The 25403-nt window shown below is 45.6% G+C and overlaps 1 protein-coding gene across 1 annotated transcript in view; it reads left to right on the top strand.

The window, feature by feature from the left end:
• LOC116940315 (anthrax toxin receptor 1-like) overlaps window positions 1–24757 on the top strand; it is a 67642-nt gene extending 42885 nt beyond the window's left edge. Inside the window, exons 13-18 of the mRNA XM_032949967.2 lie at window positions 2222–2317; window positions 6732–6782; window positions 9273–9368; window positions 13220–13399; window positions 15838–15918; window positions 21227–24757. Coding sequence (XP_032805858.2) covers window positions 2222–2317; window positions 6732–6782; window positions 9273–9368; window positions 13220–13399; window positions 15838–15918; window positions 21227–21256 — 534 coding nt within the window. The 3' untranslated portion in view covers window positions 21257–24757. The remainder of the gene's footprint in view (window positions 1–2221; window positions 2318–6731; window positions 6783–9272; window positions 9369–13219; window positions 13400–15837; window positions 15919–21226) is intronic.
• The last annotated feature ends 646 nt before the right edge of the window (window positions 24758–25403 follow it).

Genomic DNA, 25403 nt, shown 5'->3' with positions numbered 1-25403 from the left:
TGGCATTATCATCACGTGAGATTCATAATCACCAAAAATACGTATTTATGTTTTTATTCATAGGACCAATGAAATATATTTACGATAGATTCCATCCATATCCGCTTAATCGTTATGAATTTTGGCTCAATTTCTTAATTTTACTGACATAGATTAAACGACGGTACGCTAATATAAGGTGCTCATGTTAAAACAAATACGAAATTAATTTAAAAGAGTTGCGTGTTTGTTAATTTGGTATTGGGCCTGTTTGCATTTAGGGTGTTGTTATTCCAGTCAACACACTTGCAGGCCATTCTGTTTCAAAGCTGCATGTTTGTGCTTTCAAGAGAAATAAATACTTCACAAGTTTAAAACGCTATTTTGGGTTAATTAACGAGATACACATTTGTGTAATAACTTGAGAGTACGGACAAAGCAAGTAAAAAAAACAACAACATAGAAACAAGTTAATGACATGAGGGAGAATGTGACATGATGTCATGTAACAAGATGAACCTACTGCACGGTTTACAGTTGGGCGCTCTATGGAACGATATCCCGAGGGCATTAACAACAAGCAGCGTTGGGGGGTGCAGAGGGAAGTGGTAAAGGGTTGTTGGGAGGGTGGGCAGGGGTGGAGGTGGTGGTGGGGGGGCGGAGATGATGGTGCGGCGGGGGGGTGCCCAATTAGATAAATTGTTTTGTTCTAAACGCAAACAAACCTCGCAAACGTTGCGGCCGCCTGCGCTTGCCTGAGTAAGGCATTGCCGCTTGGGTTACAACCGTGTCTCAGGCTGCAACGCCACCCCCCTCTACCCCTTACCCACCCGCCCCGTGCCTGCCGCGATTCACTCGCCGCAACCAGATTGATGAGCTCCATGGGACGTGGCGCGCCACGTGCGCACGTGGCGCGCGCGTGGGACCGATCGGCGGGTGACGCGTGGGTGACCCCCCCCCCCCCCCGGGGGAATTCGCTGGTCGCGGTGCCCGAGAAGGTGGCACTCGAGTGGTGGTGGGGGAGGTAGGTGAGGAGCGGGGAATTGTGAGGTTGAGAAGCAGCAGAAGCAGAAGTGGCACAATTGGAAGTGGGTAGTTGGGGAGGGAGGGGAAGGTGGGGTTGGTGCGGTGTTTGGGAGAGAGGCAGGGAGAGGGGGGGGTGGACGAGTCGCTGAGGCCAGTGAACGCAAGGGTCATGGCACCGCTGGAAGGTATCGGGGGGGGGGGGTACTGTGCCCCCCCCCCGCCTCGGTTTGTTTTGCTTGCGTCTCGTTCATTCACTCGCGAGCGCGTTCATGCGCGGGAGTCGTCATCGTCGTCGTCGCATCACGAGCGAGCCGCCCGTGTAAGAAGGTGAGCCAAGAGAGCATCGGGGTCCTCTCCTCGCTGGCTGGAAATTATTATAATGTTCAGCAGTCGGTTTTCTACTTTGCGACTTGTGTGGACCAACTAATTGAGATTGTTTCTTCGTAAACAGGATATTTGTTAAGTTATGCAAGCACTAAACATTTTGTTTTGTTGGCGTGTGGTTACTTTTTTAGACGAAATCTAAATAAAAATGGAAAACAACATGGCAAATATTTTCATGAGTTTCTTTGAATAGTCATTGTTTAGGCGAAGCCACTCTGGGAATTTAGTGCGAGAAAAAAACATTGCTGCAGAAAAACAGATTCAGTGGAAGGGAAACAATACTTTAAATCTGTTGCTGTTTCGTGCAGATGTTTACAGACTGAACACACAGTTGCGTCAAATTGCGTAATCTCTGTGATTATTATGCCTTTAAAGATGAGGATTTACGCACATTAGAAAAGCCGATTGTCCGTTGTATCGACTGAATTGTTTAACATCGATATTTCGGTCAATTTATCGAAACTGGACGTGGCTCTGCGAACGCACACTTCCTTCAAATGTTCCACGATGCGACTTCCAGCGAATCGCTGAATCAATAAACAACGGCGTGAACGGATCCGTCACCTTATTGGTGTAACATCGCTTCGAAGAACGATTCCACCTCAATCCAACGCAAACCTTGAGCTTCGGTGAATAGACTCCATACAGACGCGAGGGAAAAACAAAAAAAATACCAAGGAAAGAAAACAACAACATTTTGCCGCCACGAACAAAGACGGGGCTGTGTGTGTGTGTGCACCATCGCGTCCAGCGTTATCGCCGTACGAACCGCACGGCCGCGGTTGTCGCTGGCGTTGACGTTCTTTGACGCGCGCGACGCATCTCGTTACAGTCGAACGGGATCATCGCCCTCATCGCCATCCTCGTCATCCTGCTGCTGGTGGCCCTCGCCCTGCTTTGGTGGTTCCTCCCTCTCTGCTGCACCATTGTGAGTAGCATGCACGGACCTACTCATGCCCCCCCCCGCCCCCCCCCATGTCCACAATCCCCCCCAAATCTTCAAGCCGCCACCTTGGTCGAGCAAAAGCGATCGCGCGGTACAATATCAAGCAGCCTTTAACACCGAGCAAAACTAGTCAGCAGATCATGAGCCGTGATCTATCTACTGCTGGATGAAGGCTGCACCCCCCCCCCCCCCCAAGTCGTGGCAATCCCTCGTGGTTATGCGACGCAACAATCCGTCCGGCTTCTGCAGGGCGCAGCCATTCCGTCGCTGCGTCTCTCGGCGACGGATTCAGTCTCGGGCGTCTGCCCTCATTTTTTGGCCGCCGCTTTGTCGTCCGTCATGACCGCGGGTGTCTTGTCAGCATCAATTATTACACGGCGCCCATTATTTAAACCAAAAAAAATGTAGGCGGCAGTCCATAGAAATGCGTTTGAAAATGTATAAAGAATAATAATGATAAAAATAATAGTGTGAGATGAATGTCAGTAAGGTTATGGTAAACACTTGGATGCCAATCATTTAAGTCTCGCTGGCAGAACAGTTACCAGAAATATTTTCTGCCCTATTGCCCAACACCCTCTGTCGTGTTTCCTGCACGGGCTTGGCTTGTAATGTGATTATTCACCCGTTTACTGCCTGACGATTGCTGCCAAATAGAAATGGCTGCACGAGTAAAACGTTTTACGAGAATCTTTTTCAAAGGTCATTGTGTAACAAAGCACAGTGCTAGAACCCCATGGTTGCAGGCTTAACCATGCTATGACCATGTTTTCTGGTGGATTCCTGAAAAAAATATCTTAGCTTCGTGAAAGGCCAATTTTGTGTAGCACTTACGATGCCTGCTTTGGATTTGATATAAACACTCCATTATTTTCGTACCATATTTAAGCTACGTAGACCCTGCCATGGTGGTGGGGTGGGTGGCAAGAGCCGGAGTTGAGAAACTACCCTAAAGTATGAATTCGAAAAGAGCTTTGGTCATTGTTCACATTTTTTTTATGTGGCCAAAAAATATAGCTCCCGCGTGGTGTGTATATCCTCCTCCTCCTCGTATTGAGCCCCAAGCACTGCACCTCTCAACTTCTCGGCAAACCCTCGTCGAATGCAATGGTGGGGGGCAGGGGGCGGGCAGGCCCGCTGGAAACTAGTGCTAGCGTAAGTCAATAATTACGCAAGTGCAACGCAACCGATCGCTCAGACAAAAAAAAAAGAAAACGGGGGAGTTTAGCGAGGCATCGATAATGCGCGAATCTCGCGTGAAGACCGGCCAGGAAGCTGGCAACGACCAAGCCGGCGAGGTGTGCCCGTGAACGGAGGCGCTGCCAGCGTGGAATGCATTAGCGTTGACCGGAGCGCATCCGTTTTGCGGTGGGGAACAGATGGGTTGAACAGCTGGTGGAGAAGTGATACATTTCACTGCAAGATACCTCCCAGTCTGCCACCTCCATTAGCCCCAGTTAGCTTGCGATTAAACAAACCATCTTAAAGAAAAAGCCACCGAGTCTCTCGGCAAATGCATCATCGGCCCGCTCAAGCTGCTGCAGGACAGCAATATTATACAACGTGCGGAGCAAAATGAAAAATGGAAGAATTAAAAAAAAACCAAGAGGAGTAAAGCAATTATAAAATGTTAGATTTTTTTTGTTGTTTTTGTAATTAGTGGTGCCCTATGTTCACGAATAGCTACCACAAAAAATGGTCACGACACCTGATGAGGTTGCAAATTGTGTACTCGCCTATATTTGTGCAGACTGACCCATTTTTAAAAGGAGTGCTTTCCATGCCAGATTTCCGTTGAATCTTTGCCAGATTTTTGGCTTGCGCTTACTGTAGTGGAATTACACGATCTTGCGGGTTCATAAAGAGTCAGTGGTTTATATTTTTTAATGGGCATTGCGCATTATATACATACGGTGCATAATTTATGCACACGGCAAATATCGCACTCATACACACTTACCAGCATACAGCTTTACAAATATAAAAAAATACATCTAAAATCATCATTTTGACAGTTCACAGATTTTCAATGGTTAATATACATGCAGGTGAATGAATTGTATTTAGTACGAAATACTGTCATAGCTGTAACTGCAATATTGTGTATCGTGGTCATGAACTATACCGCAATCTATATCCCCGTAATTAAATGAGGGGAATTCAACCCTCATTGTTACACCAGGGAAGATGTTTTTCCCAGTCAGTTTTGATGGGTGTAATCAAATATATGCATACACACACCCCCACCCGTGGGCCATATCGGTCATGTTGTTTGACCATACTTCACCACGCTGGTCAATGTGACTTTGTTGAAAGAAAAACCAACAGGGACGTGTATACAACACCGTCGTTATAATGATGCATTATTTACATTTTATTTGTAAAAATATTGAATATGGTTGTACGATTTTAGTTTTTTACTGCTGATAACCAGGTCGTGTTATTCAGTTCCTGAAAAAATACATGAAAACCCCATCACATTAGCATGCAATGAAAAACGAGATTACATTTTTTTTTGCCAACTGGAAATATTTGAAGCAACATACAATAATTAATTATACATTCAGATAAAGAAATACAACAACTGCTCACATTACGTAGACTATAGCATTGCTTTGTACATCTGAAGTCCAACATTTATTAACGCCATCCACGTCACTGCGTCTCAAACATCTAGGATTCTAGGGGGTTGCGGTCCCAATGTAAATCAGCGGAGAGAATTCATTGGGCATTTGGCAAGGCTGCATTTTTTAGCCTAAGCACGTCAGCTCAAGTTAGCCGATGCGCTTGAACCCTGAACGGCTCACGAGTGTCCAGCTGGGGAGAGTGCACTCACTCCAAATCGCCACTTTAAATAAAACACACGCGTTCATTTGCCGATGATGCCCAGCGCGGCTAACTTTCCACAGCACGCACCAAATCCCTCGAATGAAGGCAACAATGCTTCGTGGCGATGCCACCATCTCGCCACGGTGGCAAGATGTTAACTACCTCACCTGGTATACAGGAGGTCGTGGGTTTTATTCTGACCCTGACACTTGTATATTTGGAGTTTGCATGTTCTCCCCGTGGTCGCTTGGTTTTTTTCTCCGGGTCCTCGAGTTTTTCTCGCCACAATTAATAAAACACGCGTTTGGAGTATTTGACTGCTATGAATTGCCACGTGATAAGCCACTTCATTGAGCTGTCATTTGTGACCAGGTCGCTTCTGAAAAAGAGATTACACAGCTCAGTGGGCCTCGTCTGGTAAAATAAATTCTTACAATAAATGTAGTTTATTGTTTCGTTTTAGTTGATTAATTTAGCCACACTTAAAAGCGTGCTGCTAACTATAGCTCCAAAGTGTTTCCTGCGAGGCAGTGGTAAATAGGCTCGTTATGCCAGCAGTCAAGGTCGTGGGCAAGTATAGTCGGGGGCACTTGACTCACGTCTGCCGACCGTTTGCGGTAAACCACGGCTGCCTTCGATAGGCATCGGTGCATGCGATGCCATTTCATACGGAGCTTATCAAACTAAATGGAAAAACGTTATACTTTATATAACACCGTTTTACATAACTACACACCGATACGTACATTTACATTTACATTTTTACAAGTCCACAATAAAAACACATTACGATAACTAAAAAAAACTCATCACTTATGATGAGAATTATTATTATCATTATATACGGCTAGTGTGCTGGTGGAAGATGGATTCTTACATCAAAAGATCCAGAGCGATGGCGACAGCTTAGCAAGGCCTTCATCCAGCAGTAAATAGATAATGGATGATGATACACACTGTTTTACGTAACCACTGCCACATATTTCATTGGTAACAAAAACAAAACGTGGAGCTCCTCAGTTATTTTAAAAAAATAATCATCAGCAAATTAACTACTAAGCAAACTTGTGCTTTATAACTACAATCCACATTTCTTTATTTATAAATATGCAATTTTATTTACGCAAAAAATATATATGAATACGTGGACAAACCACACAAAAGCCTCAACAAGGCCTTTGAGACATTGCTTTATATTTTCTTGAATTCAACCAATGCCACTTTAATGTCTTCCCATTGAATCTCCACAGGATCTCTTTGCTGTGAAGTAGGACCGTTGCCGAAACGTTACCTATCATGGGGGGGGGGGGGGAGGTGGTTCCTCTTGTCAGAATTATTGACGCACGTGTTGAGTTTTCAACGATGCACCTCCTATTAGCACGATAGGCTTACATATGGTGCGAAATAAGTTTCCGCATGAAATACATGCAACATTACGCACCACTCAACAAAAGAGTTACATTCAGGAATTATTTTATATTCCTTTTAACCCGACTTTTAACTTGTATAATGACAATATAGCGAGGAATTCTGGGAAGCAGTACAATGTCCGTTCTTGTTGCTACAGGTTGTGAAGCCGATTCCACCTCTGCCGCCACCACCTCCGCCAGTGAAAGAGGTAAAGGTCCTCACCCGGCCCCTCAAATTGACATTCAACACACGATTTCACACACGTGGGTCAGTATTCTTATATTATTCTCAATTGATCGACCGCACCCACTTCTACGCACGCATCTCAGTTGGCGGACAACGCAGCCTTTTGGAATTGGGGTGGGTTTCACGGTTTAAAAGGGGCGCGTACACACTCACAATTAAAATTATCCAACTAATTGGAGGGAGGGGGGGGGTCATAACTATTCCCTTCACCATCCACCCACCTGGCAATGCAATGAATTGTGACAATTCAGGGTGACGATGAGATTCAATCATCTGTTTACATTTCTTTTGTTTGACATATCAGTGAACGGTTGCACCTGTGGTGGGTGGGCTGCAAGTGGTCACGTCAACCTGTCGCCTGTCACACAAATGGTTTTGAACAATATTGATTCTTTCACGGGTGATTAGATGCGCGTGTCGTGAGCGCAAAAAATATATATTTTCATGGCGACATTCCACTCCCAAACTCCCGTCCTGGCGACCCTCACTACGCGACGGCTTTCCGCGTTTACCAATTTGCTGCCCATTCAAATTAAGACGTTCCGCGCGCGCTGCACGTGCCCGATGATTGTTAAACCTGTCCCGCGTGATGCAGCTAAGCAATCAAAGCTGCATGCGTGAAGAGAGGGCCGATTCAAATCGTGATTGAGATCTCGGTGTGCGTGCGTTTGGACGTTCCACGTGTTCCACGCAGCTGCACTTGCCCAGCGCGTCGCGTACGCTGCGTTTAACAATCATCGGGCACGTGCAGCGTGGAGCGATGTAATTTGTATTTGAATGGGGAAGGAGAAAATTGATGATTTTTTTGGCTCTTGTTGTTGCTGCTGCTGCTGCTGTGCTCACGCTCCACGGCTGCACGGATCTCCCGCGTCAAACAGCAGCCGGGGAAACTGGCTAAACGGGTTAATCCGTGTAACAAATCAAATACACTCAAAATTATATTATATAAATTTTATTTTGAGTTGTATTTGTTTTGCTGTCTTGATAATTGGCACATGCCAGCTCACTTCCCTTTACATCTTAATTTGCCCAGAACAAAGGAAAATGTGTTATAGAGTGTCACACGCATCGTTAACGTCAGCTTTTGAGAGATTATAATTAACGGTTTGGCAAACACAATAGCAACTTGGTTTTAACAGATTATTATCTCCCAACACCTGTAAATTAATCTTTAAGTGCTGTGCTAGGAATTATTGGCTCAACCTGTTTAATCTGCTGGCACAGTACAAATCACGTGTTGTTTTCATTTCACTGCTGGCTTCCAAGGTTGTCTGAGTAACATAATGGGGTCTCAGGAACGTGCCACATCTTACATGGACTAACAAGTGGCAGACGGTCACCTAACAAGATGGTCAACTGGACCTAAATCCCACAGGAGAAACCAATAGCTTCAGAATGTTTCCCCAATTTGGAGTTTGCGCAACGTTAAAATAAGTTTTGATTTCCCAACAAGAACGTGTTTTTTAAAGTGTAAACATCTAAAATGTGTATATATGTGGATAAAATGTAATGTATTACAATCGCTCATTCTGCTCTGTTGCCTCCTTAGTCTTGAACTTCGATTCCCTCACTCACTGCCCCTGTTGAAGCCCAGACTTACGGCCTTTGTTTTCTCCTCTGCCTATGGCTGACCACCCCTGTCGTTATCAAATAATAATGCCCACAGTTTCAGTGCATTGGCTTGAAATGATGCCTTGAGATGATGCAATACGAAATAAGATTGTGTTGAATGTATTTGCATTACTCTGTAGGTTGCCTTCAGACGCTATTGCAATACATTATTTATGAGTCTCAAGACTCTTTTTTCATGATAACTTTGGTTCGCACATTCCTTTCTTTAAGTATTGCATATGGGAGAAAAGTGGAGTTCCTGGAGAAAACACTCATATAATGGGAGAACATTAAACTCAAATATACAAAGAGGTCAGCAGCTTTCGAACTGTAATGAATAAAACATGAATTGCAAAATGTAAACAAGGAAAACCCTACTTGTGTGTGTGTGCTAGAATCTGCAAACAACGTGAATTATTTGTTCTTTCTGCGATCAGTGAGAAAGGTAGCCCGTAACAGACTGCTGGGGCAAATGCTGGTGTCGAGCACCCATTGAGTTTGTCACATCGCACAAGATCGCGGAGTGGCGAGTACCCCACCCGGGCCACCTTATTTTCTCCGCAGTGCCAACGTTTACACACCACACCAGGTACTAATTTAAGGCGGAATCAACCTAGCCGGGTCCCGGGACCGACTGTTACATCGCTCAGCACCGACGTTAGCTCGCGGCCGGGTATCGAACCCAGGTCGCCGAGGCCAGCATGTCACGTCGCGCAGCGCGCGATTGAATGGAGCGCGTGAGTTGCCACTCCTGCACAGACAACCCTTCTTCCACGAACGTGCTCTCCGTATTCTCTCGCTCGCTCCTTCCCCTCCCCACCCCGCGTGCGACACCCGGCAGGAGGAGCCGGAGGAGATCGCACCAAAAAAGAAGTGGCCAACGGTGGACGCGTCCTACTATGGTGCCGGCGGGATCGGTGGCATCAAGCCAATGGAGGTACGGGCAGGCCTCGACTTACAAACACCCGCACTTACGAATCAGATTCGATTAAATGTCTGGGGTTTTTTTTATTCATATTGGCTTAAAACGCGAACTCTCACTTGCAAATTGAACCGCGAAACTATTTTTGTTCAGCGGAGTGATCCCTCCACGAGATGTAAATGCGTCAGCTTCATGCTGGGCCTGAGTGTTTGTGTGTGTGGGCATTTAAATATACAACAGATTACGAACGGGCCACAGGAACGAATTGTGTTCGTAAGTCAAAGACTGTCCCATTCTAATGATTGGGTGTTGGATGTTGAACTTCTTTCGCACCGCACGTAGCCGACCGCACTAAACGGAGGTGCGGGGGAAGGACAACAAACTAAACACAAACAAGCAGTTCTTAGGAAATGTGTTTTAAATTTAGTATAGTGCAGTGTATTGTATGGTTGTGCCGTGTATAATGTAGTGTACAGTAGTGTAATGGGGTGTATAGTGTAATGTATTGGAGTGTATAGTGTAGTAGTGTTTGTTGTGTAGTGTATAGTGTAGTGTATAGTAGTGTAGTGTTAAGTAGTGTAGTGTATAGTAGTGTAGTGTATAGTGTAGTGTATAGTAGTGTAGTGTATAGTAGTGTAGTGTATAGTAGTGTAGTGTATAGTGGTGTAGTGTGTAGTAGTGTATAGTGGTGTAGTGTATAGTAGTGTAGTGTATAGTAGTGTGTAGTGTAGTGTATAGTGTAGTGTATAGTAGCGTATAGTAGTGTAGTGTATAGTAGTGTACTGTATAGTAGTGTAGTGTATAGTGTAGTGTATAGTAGTGTAGTGTATAGTGTAGTGTATAGTGAGTGTATAGTAGTGGTGTATAGTGTAGTGTATAGTGTAGTGTATAGTAGTGTACTGTATAGTAGTGAAGTGTATAGTAGTGGTGTATAGTGTAGTGTATAGTGTACTGTATAGTAGTGTACTGTATAGTAGTGTAGTGAATAGTAGTGTATAGTGTAGTGTATAGTAGTGTAGTGTATAGTGTAGTGTATAGTAGTGTACTGTATAGTAGTGTAGTGTATAGTGTAGTATGTGGTGGAGCTGCCTCTCTCACGCGAAGTTCTCATCACAGCACCACGCGGCCCGCGCTCAACTCGGGTTTCCAAAATGAATTAATAACTGTGACACGACTCTCGCACTCGTTTGTTTGATTCCGGACTCCTGTGGCTGTGTTTGCACTGCTAAGTAGTTCAGCGCCTTGCCCACACGCCTGTCCAAGTGTGCATTAGAATGCGCTCCGTTTACCCATCAATTATTCATGTGCGTGTGAGCACGCGCTGTGCTTGAATTAGACTGCTGAGGAATTGTGCAGTAAATGAGGCTTACTTTGCAGGGAGGGGTGGGCTGCATATGCAACGCAGACATCACTGCAATCTTTGTTTATAATATCCAAAATGTCTTCTGGAAAATTGGACCAATTGCAAGCTTTGTTTTACCAACTCTGTGGCTTCTATTTGAACACTGCGGTCAGCCACGTGTGTTTACATGAACATTAGGCACGAAGATGTAAACGTGTGGCACATAAGCCCGATGATGTTCATTTTTCCATTTTACACAGGGATTCTATTGTTGCCGTGGTGTTTTTTTTAAATGAGGACACGTTTTTCGGTGGCACTCCCTCTTACAAAGGAATAGTCTAAGAAGATGTTTGATCGCTTGATGATAACAAATAAATTCCAGATGATACCCCATTGAGATTTAAAGTAAAATTTTCAAGGTTGATTTGGGTCAATGAGGCTTAATCTAATCATAGTAGATGAGAAAAAAAGTTTTGCTGGCTGCCTGACTGCCTTGCTGTTTGGTCATGCACCACCCAGCACGCAGAGGGGAGGGGGCATCACGGAGCACAGACGTGGGGGGGGGGGGGCGTAGAAGAACAGTACAACAATATACTTTACTGCACAGCTATCTGCTGCCCATCCACGGTGTAGCCCCACAGCAGCCTCTGAAATCCGTCTTCATGTGTGTGGTGAGTGGCAATGCAGGCTCAAACACGCTTAGCTTCCGTGTAATAAATATTGTCATCTTGGATGCCCTACACATCAAAATTGTATTTTGTTTGTTTAACACGTAGGCTTTCGCGACCAATATCCATAATACTGTGTTTTTTTGGGTTAGATCGCGTAAATATATGAAAGTGTTGTTAAAACCGCCACCACCCGACAGCCAATTAGTAAGATTTGTAACGCAAACAGAACATGCCAATTCGTTACTAGTACAGCACACCGGTGTGGCTTGGCTCTCCAACGCACCGGTGAGCTGTACTAGTAACGAATTGGCATGTTCTATTTACGTGGCAAATCTTACTAATTGGCTGCGTTGGGTGGTGGCAGGTTTAACGACACATGTAAATACGCGATCTAACTCCAAAAAAACCCCCTGTATTATGGAGTATTTTGTTTGTAAGGGTGGACCGTGTCGTCGTGCCATGTCACGAGCGCTCCGAGCCTTCCCCGCGTACCGCAGCTTCGGGATTCTCGCTGACAGATGGCTTCGCTCTTCCCCACTGCAGTGTGTTTGTGGCTTCATGACAGAGGTGTTTTCTGAAGCCGAGCCTGTGGAATGACGCAAAAAAACACACTTCACCGTTTGTCGCGAAAGAAAAAAACATCACGTCCGCTGCAGACGGACACTCGGATTGAACAAGCAGTAGCGTGCACAAGAAGGTTACTTCCTGATAATTTAGAAAATAATTCAAATTGGCCAGTTGTCATTTTTTGAGAAATCGCAAAAAAAGGCCTCGGTTTGCACGGAAAGGAAGCAGATTGTGTTGGCGGTCTGGAACCCCATGCAATATGCTAAAGTTGATTTTCAAATTTGGCAAAATATATAGTAGAGCCGGAAAAAAATGAATCATTATCTCAGCATGACAAAGAACATGTCTCCAAAGCTTGCTGCAAATATCTCTTCGCAGCTCCACACACACATACTAACGAATACAAATACAGCTGTATGGACAGCTGTTCCTAATGCAGTATTCTTGTCCACCCGGACACCACACCGACCCCAACACTGAACCACCTTTTCAAATTCATCAATGAACAAACGTACGTAATGTAATTGACCAAAACTGACGTGTGAATTGAGACGTTTGGGATATGAGCAGAGCTGGACTATAGCAACTGATTTTAGGAACGAATAATAATCATAATAATACTGCCCTTTAGGCAGGAACGCCTTACCGAGTCTTAAGACTTTCTCAGGAACGTCCTACAATTCCTTCAATGAGTACTTGGCATTTGGTAGGAAACCAAAGCACCTTTGTGAAAGAAAAAATAAACCTATTTGTCCAAGCCAGCTGGTATATCAAGGCAGTCTCCCATCCAAGTACGAACTAGAACTCAACCCTCCTTGACTTCTGAGATGTGGAGCGACCGGGTCCAGTCGAAGGCGGTTTTGGCCGAGGCTCAAGGAACCGTTGCGTTGTCGTTTGTTGTTGTTGTTATCAGGCTGTAACTTGTCACTGCACCTCCGATTCCTTCCCCCGCACCTCTGATTAGCATGGTTGGCTACGTACGATGTGAAAAAAGTGTAAAATACATATAAAGGCCACCCCCATTTCCTTCCATCCTTTGCTTAGTTGTTGTTATTCATCAGTGGCCTCCAAAGTTCTATCAGTCTATCCCGCCATCTCTTCCGCTCTGCCTTCCTCAAGCCTCTTTTTTTCCCTTCCCCGGGGTACCTTCTCCCGAGTTAATGTTGTCAATCTCTCGTCGCGTTCGTTGGAGCGTGGAGCTGTCGTCCTCGACATCCTGCCAGTTACCTCCGATGTATTTACGGACGTGTGGGGGGCCGGTGGTGGCTGTGCGCGCGCGTGAATAGGTACGCTGGGGCGGCAAAGGCTGCACAGAGGAAGGGGCCAGGCTCAAGGCAACCCCCAACGCGGTCGTCACCATGCCCACGGAGGAGGAGGTCCAATTCCAACAAACCCCCCGACCCCAGAGGAATGGCTCGGCCGAAACCCCCCGCTCGCCTGCGCCGCAGTGGTTCGCTCCGATCAAGGTGAGCTGCTCCTGTCTGATATGAAGAAGGGCCCGATAACACAGCAACTTAGGACAGCGTTATTGAAGAATGCATTCAATTTTTGCCATAAGTGCTCGTGCACTACTGGCAATGCAAGCATGGTGTGGGGGTTTTTTTTTTGCTCTTTGTGAATCGGACCAGTGTTAGTTTCGTTCAATGAATTGGCGACACGAATATTTGTCGACAAAGTTTTCATATTGTTTTAGTCAACGATGGATATGGATGGATGATAGTAATGGGGACATTGCGATCACGACTATGACTGCCCACCAGATATGAAAGTGCGACCATAACAACACTATTCTGAATGAAGACACAGGACTAATGAGCAATACAGCAAAACCTTGGATTGCGAGCATAATTCGTTCCGGAAACGTGTTTGTAATCCAAAGCACTCGTATATCAAAGCACTCGTATATCAGTTGTGATCACGTGACGCTCGGCAGACAAAGCATATACGTACACTGCTCGTATTGCAAGACCTCGCTCGTTTATCAAATTAATATTTATTTTAAATTTTTGCTCTTCTTACAAAACACTCGCAGACCAAGTTACTCGCAATCCAAGGTTTTACTGTACTGAGTTTACCGATCGGCTAACCTAATACTATTGGTGCGGGGAACGCTTAATAACTAAGAGTGGACTAACTAAAAGTTTTACAGTTTTAGTCGACTAGAACGAGAGCAAGACTACGTTAAATCCACAAAACCAGGATTTGACGACAATTGCGCACAGGCTGTCGCCGACCAGACCGAGACTACGACGACTAGGACAAGAATATTCTGACCGCAGAATCGGAATGTGTATTTATCCTGGTGGAATCCGATAGGCTCTGAAGTTCACAGATGCCCGGTGGACTACACCGAGACGGCAGGACTTGGGGCGAGCACGAGCGGTCGCCCCTCCACACCGCTTGCACTCGCTGATGGCGCCGCGAGTTTACGCCGCGTTCGTTCACAAAGAGCCGCGCTGAACTGCGTCGGTTTAAACAAATCTAAAAACGTGATCGATCCGCGGCTGCTCTCGAGCAGTCATTCCGTAATGCGCTTAGAAGCTGGATATAAGCACATCTTATGTAAACGCGGTTTCCGAGATGAGCAAGACAGGGCTCAACTTACACTGTTGGGGAGAAGTAAAAGGTCAACATGTGATATGAGCACACTACTTTGGATAAAAGCACACATTCCTGGCTCCCAGGCTGTATGCATATACCCAGATTCTGCAATACCTCTCGGTTCTCACTCAGCGATGCGGTTTGTCTTAAGTTGCTTTTGGCCCTTTTGTTTATGGTAATAGCGGCGAAAACAGTGCCAAACAAATTGCACCATCGGTAAAACATTTGAGTTCGGTTATTTCGTATCTAGTTTATAGCAGCTTAATGCAAACGGGCAAATAAGTTATTAAATGTAAGAAATACATCAATGTTCGTGAGAACACAAATTGTCTCTGTTCGCCAAACGATCGCTGTGACACAGCTGTGATGTAACAACATAGTGACATTCAGTTTCGAAGTTGTGCAATGGCCAAAACTCAAACAATGTACAGCAGTAGTTTTATGCGGCTGAGGTTAAACAGCATGAGTTAGATACTTTTAATAAGAGCCAGCGTAAAGCAGGACTCTATGTCTGTCCATGTGTGCGACAAAGTACATTTGGGCTATTCATAAAACTCTAGCTGTCTTGTCGTCTGCTACACATGTGAACTTAATGATAATCTTGAGCAGTGCTGTACAAGTTCTGGTTTTAATTTACATCAATTTTTTGAATCCATTGGAAAGTCAATTTATTAAGCACATGAGGATTGTTTGACCATGCTTCACCACGCTTGTCAGTGCAGATTGGTGAAGGGAAGGGCAGAACCAGTTCAGATATCACTCGCCATGGCAGGCAACATTAACTCCTTTGCCTGGCACATCGTGCGGTGTATGAATGACTGCAGCAGAGAAAATATGAATATCCTTAAATTGTATTAAAGGCGTTCTTTGGTCGTACGTTTTTAACTCTTCAAATGTCAAAGCAACTAAAGGAAACCATCCCCTGGTTTAATTAACTAGCTTAATATGCGCCGCCCATTACACTTATGACTTGTCAAATTCCATTCCTCAATGCCCCCACGACCGCATGCATGTTTTCCCAAGTTTCTCAATTAACGTGCCAAATTATACATCGCACACTGAACCTGCGCACGTGGTGGATGATCTCTTTTGCACACAGCCTCACGTGCGCGCGCTGCACAATAACGTTCATTCCTAAAGCACCCCAGGACAAAGCTGCAAAGAAGGCTCCGCCATGTCACCTTCAAAGTTCGCTCGCGGCTGTGAGCGGCCGACCTGTTACCGTGGAGCGTCACACGGCAAGCGCGTTTGCTGTTGCGGAGCGCGCCTCACATGTGACCGCTTCAACTCCCGTCCCAAACAGGGAATGCTGGACGCTCTCTGGGCCCTCATGCGAAGTGGCTACGACCGCGTGTCGGTGATGAGGCCGCAGCCCGGCGATAAGGTACGCAGTCGACGCAGCGGGTGACGGCAGTGACCATTGGTGGCCCATACCGTGCTGAGGAGGCCCAACGAGGATGATGCTGGGCTACAGTTATCCATCGCCTGTCAGTCTGTCATACTTGCTCAAATGTTATTTTGATGGTGACCTAAGACAAGAGGACCACAGTGTACTTCTTGAGGACATTGACCTTTTTGCTTACCGCACAAAGGCTTAAGTGATATTTGCACGAGTGTGCGTGTTGTTTGAAACTCGTAGCGGTGGCTACCTGCCGGCGCATGCAACCAGCGATAGCTGCGGCCTTACAGAAACGCTTTTCTGATCCGCCGCGCTCGTCTTTAGCGAACGGTGCTTTTACCATGCGAAGAGAGCTACGCCACGGTCACTTTTTCTCTATCAAGGTCTCTATTAGGATAACACCTGCATGAGCAGTTTGGTGTCTCTCTAAGAGTAAGTGGGCTGTGGGTCGCATGACCTGGGCGGGATTACCCACATCAGGCACAGAGTGGCGTTGCGTTGTTGGCTTGGGGCCTGGTGCAAGGAAAGAAATGGGGCCCCCCTGTTCAATGCCTCCCCCCCTTCCTCCTCTTCCTAGCCCGGGGTGTGGGCCCCTCCAGTCCATGGGACGCGGTGCAGTTGCACCGCCTGCACACCACTCGATGGCCGCGCCACTGTTCAGGCACCAAACGCAAAGGGCAGAGATTTGTGCACGTTCACATCGAGCCGCTCGCGCGTTCTAAACCGAAAGGGTCGGATTACGTGCACATTCTAAAGAGCACACGGGTAAAACAACTCTTGTCTCCCGAAAAGCAGCTTTTGGCCATAAACGGACACAAAATAGAACAAGGCTGTGCGGTCTGGTGAAGAGAGAAGTGGAATGCGAGCTGTGATATTGTATTGCAAGCACGGCCATTATCAGATGTTTAAAAATGAGATGTTTAAAGAAAATCAAGGCAAGATGCTTGGCCCTGCCTCGACGCTCGGTGAACTGGCGCCAGGGTCACAGCAAGTGGTTTCAATATGGACGGCGTCACAGATACTGTCAGCCTTGGCCTGGCTGAGCTTTATGCGTCATTATTATTTATTTAATTTCTCAAAATGGTTATTTATTACCGCATGCGAGCATTTATACTGACCAAGTCACGATGGCCCTCCGCAGCTGTTACCGTTTTCTTTTATTCAGATTATTTTTCAAGCTTTCACTTTCATACTTTTCTCACAAATGGAGATGGAAAACTAGCGAATGCAAGCCAAGAGGTTTTAACACTGGAGCCAAGTGGACGTGCCTATTTTATGTAACCATGTCAAGTAACCACAACAGAATGTTGACCGCATGAACAGCACATTATGGGAACAATATTATTTCAAGTATTTCCAGTAAAGGGACACTGCCGTTGTGCGACGGTTAGCACACTGGACTTGCACCACAGTGGTCATTAGTTAGTTCTCCCCGTGCAGTGGTTGAAACAATGGGGCAGGTTTCTTAAAGCCCCAGCCTCTGTCCACCCAGCAGTATAAATGAGTTCATCACAGTTAGTCGATCGGCAGGTTGCGTGTGGTGGGGTCAAGCGTAAGTATTCCCACCTCTTCCGAGACTAAAACTAAACTGTGAAATTATATTTTGATTTCATCAGGGTGAGGCCGACTGAGCTATGTGGCTCTTTTTTCAGAAGTGACCTGGCCACAAATGATAGCTCAACGAAGTGGCTCGTCAAATATAAATTTGTAGCAACCAAATACTCTTAGGTGCGTGATGTTGATGCTAAATGTGGGGGGGGGGGGGGAACCGGAGGACCCAGAGAAAAATCCACGCGACCACGGGAGGGAGAGAAACACAAGCAAACTCCAAATATACAGCAGCAGGCGTCTGGCCACCGTGAACAGACTCGCTTGGGCTCTCTGTTGTGGAGGTGTTTCCGCCAGCCGCAGTATGAACGTGGAATTTCAGGACTGCACCTTTACCTTAGACCTCTAACACTGCTGTTCCCAAAGCTCATGGCATGGATGAATATATATTGCTGTAGCTCCCTATATAAATCCATCTACCTAATCTTCCCAAAGTCGTATCTATAACCAATAAATACGCTTTTAAACATATTACTTTTAGCTAGGGGATCGCTTGAACTACGACATTATTTTAAAAGCTATCCATGCAGAGCAAAATAGAAATATGGATGCATACGACAGATGTATAAATGTAATCTTGCATACAGTATTATGTGAGTGCCAAACAATAGACCAATTTAGGCTAAGACCATGTTGATGTGAAAGCTGAAAATATCTTATCTCTAGAATCATAACAAACACTTCCTCTAAGTGAATGTTGTGTAATTATATCAGTGTTAAAAGTTGTCTGGTGAACACGTTAGACAGATGTTAACGGTTAATTTAACTTTTTGCTTAAGTTAACATCCTCGTATTTTTTTATCCTTGCCCAAACAATAAACAGAGGACAATTAATCATAAATTCTGGGCCGGACAAAAAATATATTTGTCATCAACTCTCCGTCTCTGTAATTAAAACCAACACATCTGTGTATTCACAATAATGTACACCATGTGAACCCGCCAGCTGGCTGAGCGGCAGAGCTAGCGGACTCACAATCGGAATGTTATGAGTTAATATCCTGGTCAGGGGTTGACTCGACACCAGTGCCAGATTATCGTAGTAGTAGCAAAAGCAGCTACAAATGCTACGGGCCCCGCGCTTTCAAAGGCCCCGCGCTAAATGCTTTCAAGCTATCAATTCCGGTTCAGTGATTCTGCACTTGCTCTATTACTATAGTACTATACCGCCTTCAACTTTTATGAACGCGCTGGTTGTTTAAGGTTAGCGATTTGTCATATTACCTGGCAGTATAGCAAATGTACTTTGCTGTGCAAGTTTAAAATTTGTGTGTGTTTTTTTTTATTTAGGGCCCCTTTATAACAACATATTCCACAGGCCCTGCACTAGCTTAATCCGGCACTGCTCGACACACCACCCCTCCGGGGTCGATGAAATAAATTATGTTGTGTGTATGCACGTGTGGGGAAGTCAACGGTGGGTTGTCCTATGGATAGACTCACCCCCGCCATAGGAATGTGGATTTCCCGCCACTGGCTCGGGGCTTTAAGTGGGAGACGAGCGTCTCGTCAATGCGTATTTGAGCCGGGAAATCACTTGGACTCTCTTGACGCCATCTGGCCCTCCTGGGGGACCAGGTTTATAAAACACCGCGGCCACCCGCCCTGCGGAGCCTGCATCCGTGCTGCGAAGCGTGTGGAGACTTTGCATCCGTTTGCCGTGACTTTGCTTCCCCGCAATTTATGGTGCTGGCTGATGGGTGGCGGGGCGGGAGTGGGGGGGGGGGTCCTAAGCAAACAAAATGTAGTGACTTGCTTACCATTTTCTCGAGTTTGTACCGCTATCGATTTTTTTATTCTTTTGCTGTTGTAACTTGCTGACCCGCCCGTATTTGATTTCTGTGAAAGAAAAGCTTCATAGCTCATCGGATTGCTCCTGCAGGCTAAATACAGATTCTGATAATTTTGTGTGTCCCCACCCCCCTCCCCACCCCCCTCCCCACCCCCCTCCCCACCCCTCTCCCCCACCTTTCCCGAACAATATCACAAAAACCGTTGTGATGTAGAAGTAATGTAAATGTCGATGGAAAAGTTGAGATGCAGCGAAATTAAATAACACTGATGCAAACAAGATAGCGATGAGAGACATTAATTTGGCGTGCTATGTTAATTTTGTTGTTTTGCTTGTTATGCTTTGAATTTTAGCTCGTATCGGATAAGCCGATATTTCAATTGGTCCCCTTGATTTGCTGGCAGGCCAAAGCCTCTTCTTGGTTTGCTTTTGCCCAGTGCCGTCACTGCTTGTGTTTCGTTTGGTTCTCCTTCCCTCGCACCTCCGATTTCGCACGGTTGGCTACGTATGGTGCCAGAGAAGTTTAACATACACATACATACTTTCATAGTCGCACCGATTACATTCTGATTATGTTTGGTTATAAAAGCGAAACTTATCGTGAAAACATTTACACTGATTTTTTACACCTTACGCAACAAATTACGTACAATACATGCTATAAAAAATAATACACATTTCACAAACGATTTCTATCGCTCGTAAAAGCACACACGCTCAAAGAAACATTGTAATTATACTAACACAGAAATATAAACGTCGTTAAGTATACATTGCGACCACATAAGTACCGTTTAACACGTAGGCTTTCGCGACCAATATCATCCATAGTCCAGGTATTTTTGGGGGCTAGGTCGCGTAAATATGAATGTGCCGTTAAACCTTCCACCACAAAAATCTGGCTGCCGCCTGATGATGCCGGTTGTAATTAGTGGCGAAACGTCGTACTCAGATTGTAAATGTTGTGGATTTGCTCTCCAACACACCGGTGTGCTGTACTAGTAACGAATTGGCATCTTCTGTTCACGTGACAAACATTACTTATTGGTTGTGTAGGGTGGTGGCGGGTTTAACGACACATTTATATTTTGATTTAAAGCTTTCGTGACTGCAGTAATTCATATGCTTAGTTCTTTCGGTAAAGTCACGTTGAAGGGAAACAAGAAAATAATAAAATATATACAAACGGTCGTCATCAGGTGATGACGACCGTTTGTGTTATGGTCGAAACGTCGTGAGAATTTTTATTGTTTTATATATATTTTATTATTTTCTTGTTTCCCTTCAACGTGACTTTACCGAAAGAACTAAGAATATAACATTTATATTTATGCGATCTAGCCCAAAAAAAACCTGTGTTATGGGCAAATAAGTACCGTGTGATAACCAATCGTGCCACTCGGATGCTGTCCTTAAGGGTCAGCACACTTGACTTGCAATCCAGAGGTCAGTGGATCGTTCAGCCTGCGCGGCAGTGGAAACAATGGGGCAAGTTTCTTAAATCCCCCCCAACCTCTCTCCACCAAGGAGCGTAAATGAGTCGATCGGCAGGTCACGTGTGGTGGGGCGAAGTATAGGTAACTCTCACCTCTTCCAAAATACGTCTAGCCAGCGTGGAAGACTAGGCCAAATACCCTCTAGAGGGGGTAGTCAGGAGCTCTGAGTGGAGGCCCTTTAGTCCGCAGTGGTGTGAGCAAGACATTTCAGGGCTGCAGCTTTACCCCTTTTTAAAATATATTTTTTAAAGCGTTATTTCACACACACACACAATACACATTTGTCATCCTAACACACACAGACATAAACATCACGAAGTTATTATTACATTGCGACTTCAGAAATGTGATAACTTGAAAAAAAAAGCGATGACTGTACGTTGTTTCCTATGCACAGGGTCGCTGCATGACCATGAGGCGCACTTGACGGAGGGCGGCTGGACCGCGAGCAGAAACAAAGTCGAAGATTATCTTCCCGCGTGACATTGCACCCACGTCGGCCATTTTCTTTTTTTTAAGCAGGCGGCCATCTTGATTGGGAGGCAGCGGGTCACGCCTAACCAAGGGGGTCAGCAACCAAAATGAACAAGAAGAGCCGTTTTTGTTCGAATTCGGCGCAAAACTCAACATTTCAAGGGCCGCGATGCAAGCGAATGCCTAAACACACACACACACACACACGTACATTACGTCGCAAAGCTGTCCGCAAAGAGCCGCACGTGCCTCCGTAGCGGCACATTTGCCGACCCCTGCCGCGAAACGTAACACCCCACGCCAACGAATGTGAACGCCACTGCTGCCACCGGGTCCCGGTCTTCCCAGGATCGGCCTCCGTTTGAGGTTGTTTTCCGGAATCTGTACGTCTTCCCAGGAAATTGAAAAGTTCCTGATGGTTTTTTTTGGAGGTCAGATGCTTAATAATACACCATTCGTGACAATGCGCGTGTGGATGTAGTTCTACCTTCTGCCAGTATTGTGAGCTATTCCTCTTGCCATATGCCCCATGGTTTTTTTTGTATATTGGAGGTGGCAACCCTAACGGATTGCATTCAAGCGCAAGCGATCTAGAACTTCTCATAAAGCGACGACAAGATCCATGGCGATAGGCTGCAGAGCAGACTACACTCTACTTTTGGCAGGGTTCAATCCCGTCTCCTTATGTACCGTATGTTTAACTTTTGTCAACCCGTACCTAGCAAGCCAACCGTGCTAATCGGAGGTGCGGGGAGAAGGACAATAAACTAAACACAAATAAGTTCTAGCTTGGTGAAGTGAATTCCCACCCCTACCTTGTTCTCTGGATTAAACGATGCATCCCTCCCCCCGCCCCCCTGTAGTTTGTTGCAGAAGTTGGGGGTGTGTGTCTTTATAGTCTGGCAGGTGTTTGTGTGATCATATTAGCTTAACTTGATCGACTCCCAGGCACAAGTTTGAGGGATATTTTCGTTTCGGGAGCATCTTATGATCTAGAGAATGAGGTAGATGTTGGGCCCGGATATTTGTTAACTTCCCCCTTTCCTGTGTGTCTTGTCCGTTTGTCTGTGTAAATCAACGGACTTCTCATGAACACGAGAAGATCTATTTGTCCTGTTGTCAATCGTTCAAATAAATACTGCCTGTGATAAAGAAACCAGACAATTATATAGACCGTGCAGAACAGTCATTTATGTTTTGGCTGTATTTAGCAGCATTTTCTTAATAATATAAGTATTGGTGTCATTATGGTGTATGCTTTACAGCTTCTGAATCCAAATATTAATCATTACTCATTACATCTACTTGACTTTACAGCTCAGCCAACGATATCTTTCAGCCTAGGCTCTAGGAATATTGCCTTTTCAGACTTTTAGGCTCAGTTTCAGACCTGATTTGGTATTTTAAGATTATAATTTAAATGTATTGCATTTTAATAAATTTAAGGATTTTAAATATTAATAATTTATTTCATGTCTTTTATATCAAGCATCATCGGTAGAACATGTCATATATCACTTCCTGTGATGGTACATTTTCGCATGAATCCAAAAGTATTTTTTTTACATCATCCGAAATTTCATATCTAGGCCTGATTTTCTGATTTTTCGGATGCATTCCAAAAAACATTGGGAACACAATCCCAAGTAGACTCATAAACGCCTCCACTCTTTCTATTGCACTGGTTTTCTGCCTACACATGGAAACAGAACACCGCTTATCAGTGGCCCTTCTTGAAGCCAAGCGGGGAAGTACGCCGACATATCTCATGTTGTGTACGTTTTACCCTCGCCGCTGATGCCTGGTGACATTGAGCCGGCTAAATTAAACACAAGTTTGGCTCACGTTGGCCATGATTGTACTCGCTGAGATGTTTAATAATTCCCGCCTCGTGTGGGGTCCGGTCGGCTCTTCGTTGCTGCAGGCAGCATTATCCACAGTCCACGTATTCTTGAATTTGCAACTGCTTTTCCCAAAAATGTTACGACACTTATATAATAATTTGTTAGTCCAGTGCTGGATGAAGGCCTCCTCACGTGTACCGGTTCAGATATCGATCGCCGCTGATGTCAAACGCTGCCGAGAATGTAACTCAGGTCATCGGGTTCATCGCGCGGTGTGCTAACTAGCCACAGGGCCACCACTTTGCCTCGTCACGCGATGTGTTACGTGAAAAGCTTTCGGGTTGCAAAGGGACGTGCAAGACAATAAATTATCAAAATGGTTTGGAAACAAATGACAAGGTATGTGTAGGCTCAGACGTTGTGTTGTATTTTTTGTTACGTCTACACCTGTGTTATAGCATCCGTATGCAATTGTGAGCATTAAGAGCCAAACATACCCGAGTAGGTGTGACTCTGTGGTATATTGCCAATGTTCTTTTTTTACTGCCTATTTGCCTTCACGCCTACCTCCAAGAAATATTAAATTATGAGTAGACATTGCCAGGGAATTTCTGTCTCTGCATGAGTTTAGTGTTGCACCTCCCTTGACTGCAACGTGCCCCCGAGCTAGACTGTTCATCTGTACATAAATTGCACGGAAGAAATTCACACATTTCAATCAACTGTGTGCCTATATGGGTTCGCTAATAGTGAAAAGCTTGTAGATGTACATTTTTTCAAGGTCGGGACAACAACAACAGCAGCAGCAATAACAACAACAAAACGTTGCGAAAGTGCAGATGCGGTAATCGAACAGTGGTTGCAAAGGTGCGCCTCTTTCGTGGTTTATTAACATGCGCACTCGCCGATCCTAAAGCTAAACGCGCAACAGGAACGGCCCTCCCCTTGACCGCAGGACACGCGTACAGTGCGGCCGGAGAGCACCATTTATTTAAGGGAGGCCGCACCACTTTAATAACGAGCATCTGCACCGACGGTTACCAAGCTGTGATCCGCCCGGCTGCCAAGTTTCTGTCGCGCGCGCGATGGCCCCCGAGAGAGCGCGCGATGCGCGCGCGCGCGCGCGCGGGCATCGCGCGTCTTTGGGAGGCGTCCGTAGCCTCGTGCGAGCACGCGCGCGCTCGCCTCGCCACTACTCCGTGCGGTTCTTTTTTGCCGATGTTTTTTTCACGTTCGCCCCGTTTTTTTTTTGCTGGGGATTTTGTTTGGCGGCGGCGGCATCAGCGAGCCGCAGAAGAAGGGCAAGTTGTTGTTGTTGCTGTTGCTGCTGTTGTATCGGCCCATTGAACGCGGGCGTTTGACGCCGCGCAGAATATTGCGTTGAAACTAACGCTGCCGGCCTTCACAGTATTGATGAAAGCCCCAAAAAAGATAAATATTCCCAAAAATATATTTACTTGAATTCAGTGTACGTAATTAATCTAGCGAGTAATTACAACGTCATGTAGACCACTAATACCACAGTAGAACCTTAAACGTTGCTTGTGAAACCGTTGTATCTGGATATCATGCTTGCTTTTTTTTAAATAAAACATGCGTTTCTTTCCCAACTTTAGATGATTCGCGAATCCTGTTTTCAGAACATTCTCGTCTTTGCATATAAAAAAACAAATCCGCACGGTTTATGATTTTTTTTTACGCAAGCGTTCACTCGGACATCTCAGTTTAAGCAGTTAAAAGGACGGGTACCTGAACGTCAAATATGCGCACACACAATTCTATATCGAGTGCATTCACAGAAGGGGAGCCCCAGCGGGGAGGGTTTGGGGGGTAGTTAATTCGTAACACGCGGCATGTTGCATCTAATTTCACAATGTGCTTGCGTTCAAACCACAAGAACGAGACGAACCAAAGCCACTTGGAGGTCCAAAAGCAATGTCCATTGCAGGAGTTATTCTTGTTTTGTTTCACCCTCGAGCCATTAGTGACTGACATTCCTGAACGCAGTGTACTCTATGTTTTTAAGCGACCACATCCTACAAGGATCGTTTGAAAGGGGCACACCAGAGAATGGAAATCCCTTCTTGAAACAACGCCGTGCGAAAAATGCCACACAGCCTGGCGCCTCGTGACCTTCCGGTGCCAGGGACCAGAGCTGCGACTGCGAGGACGGCAAATCGCATCTCCATCCGTCCAAGTCGTGCACGCGTGGTAAAGTGATTGAATTGGCAATGCAGAAGTGGTGGCGTGAACCCT

Source organism: Petromyzon marinus, chromosome 8 (genome assembly GCF_048934315.1).
Source record: "Petromyzon marinus isolate PM22_M1 ecotype Great Lakes invasive population chromosome 8, UKy_Petmar_22M1.pri1.0, whole genome shotgun sequence".
NCBI lineage: Eukaryota > Metazoa > Chordata > Hyperoartia > Petromyzontiformes > Petromyzontidae > Petromyzon > Petromyzon marinus.
Note: the sequence above shows the minus strand (reverse complement) of the source record. Positions and strands in the feature narration are given on the sequence as shown.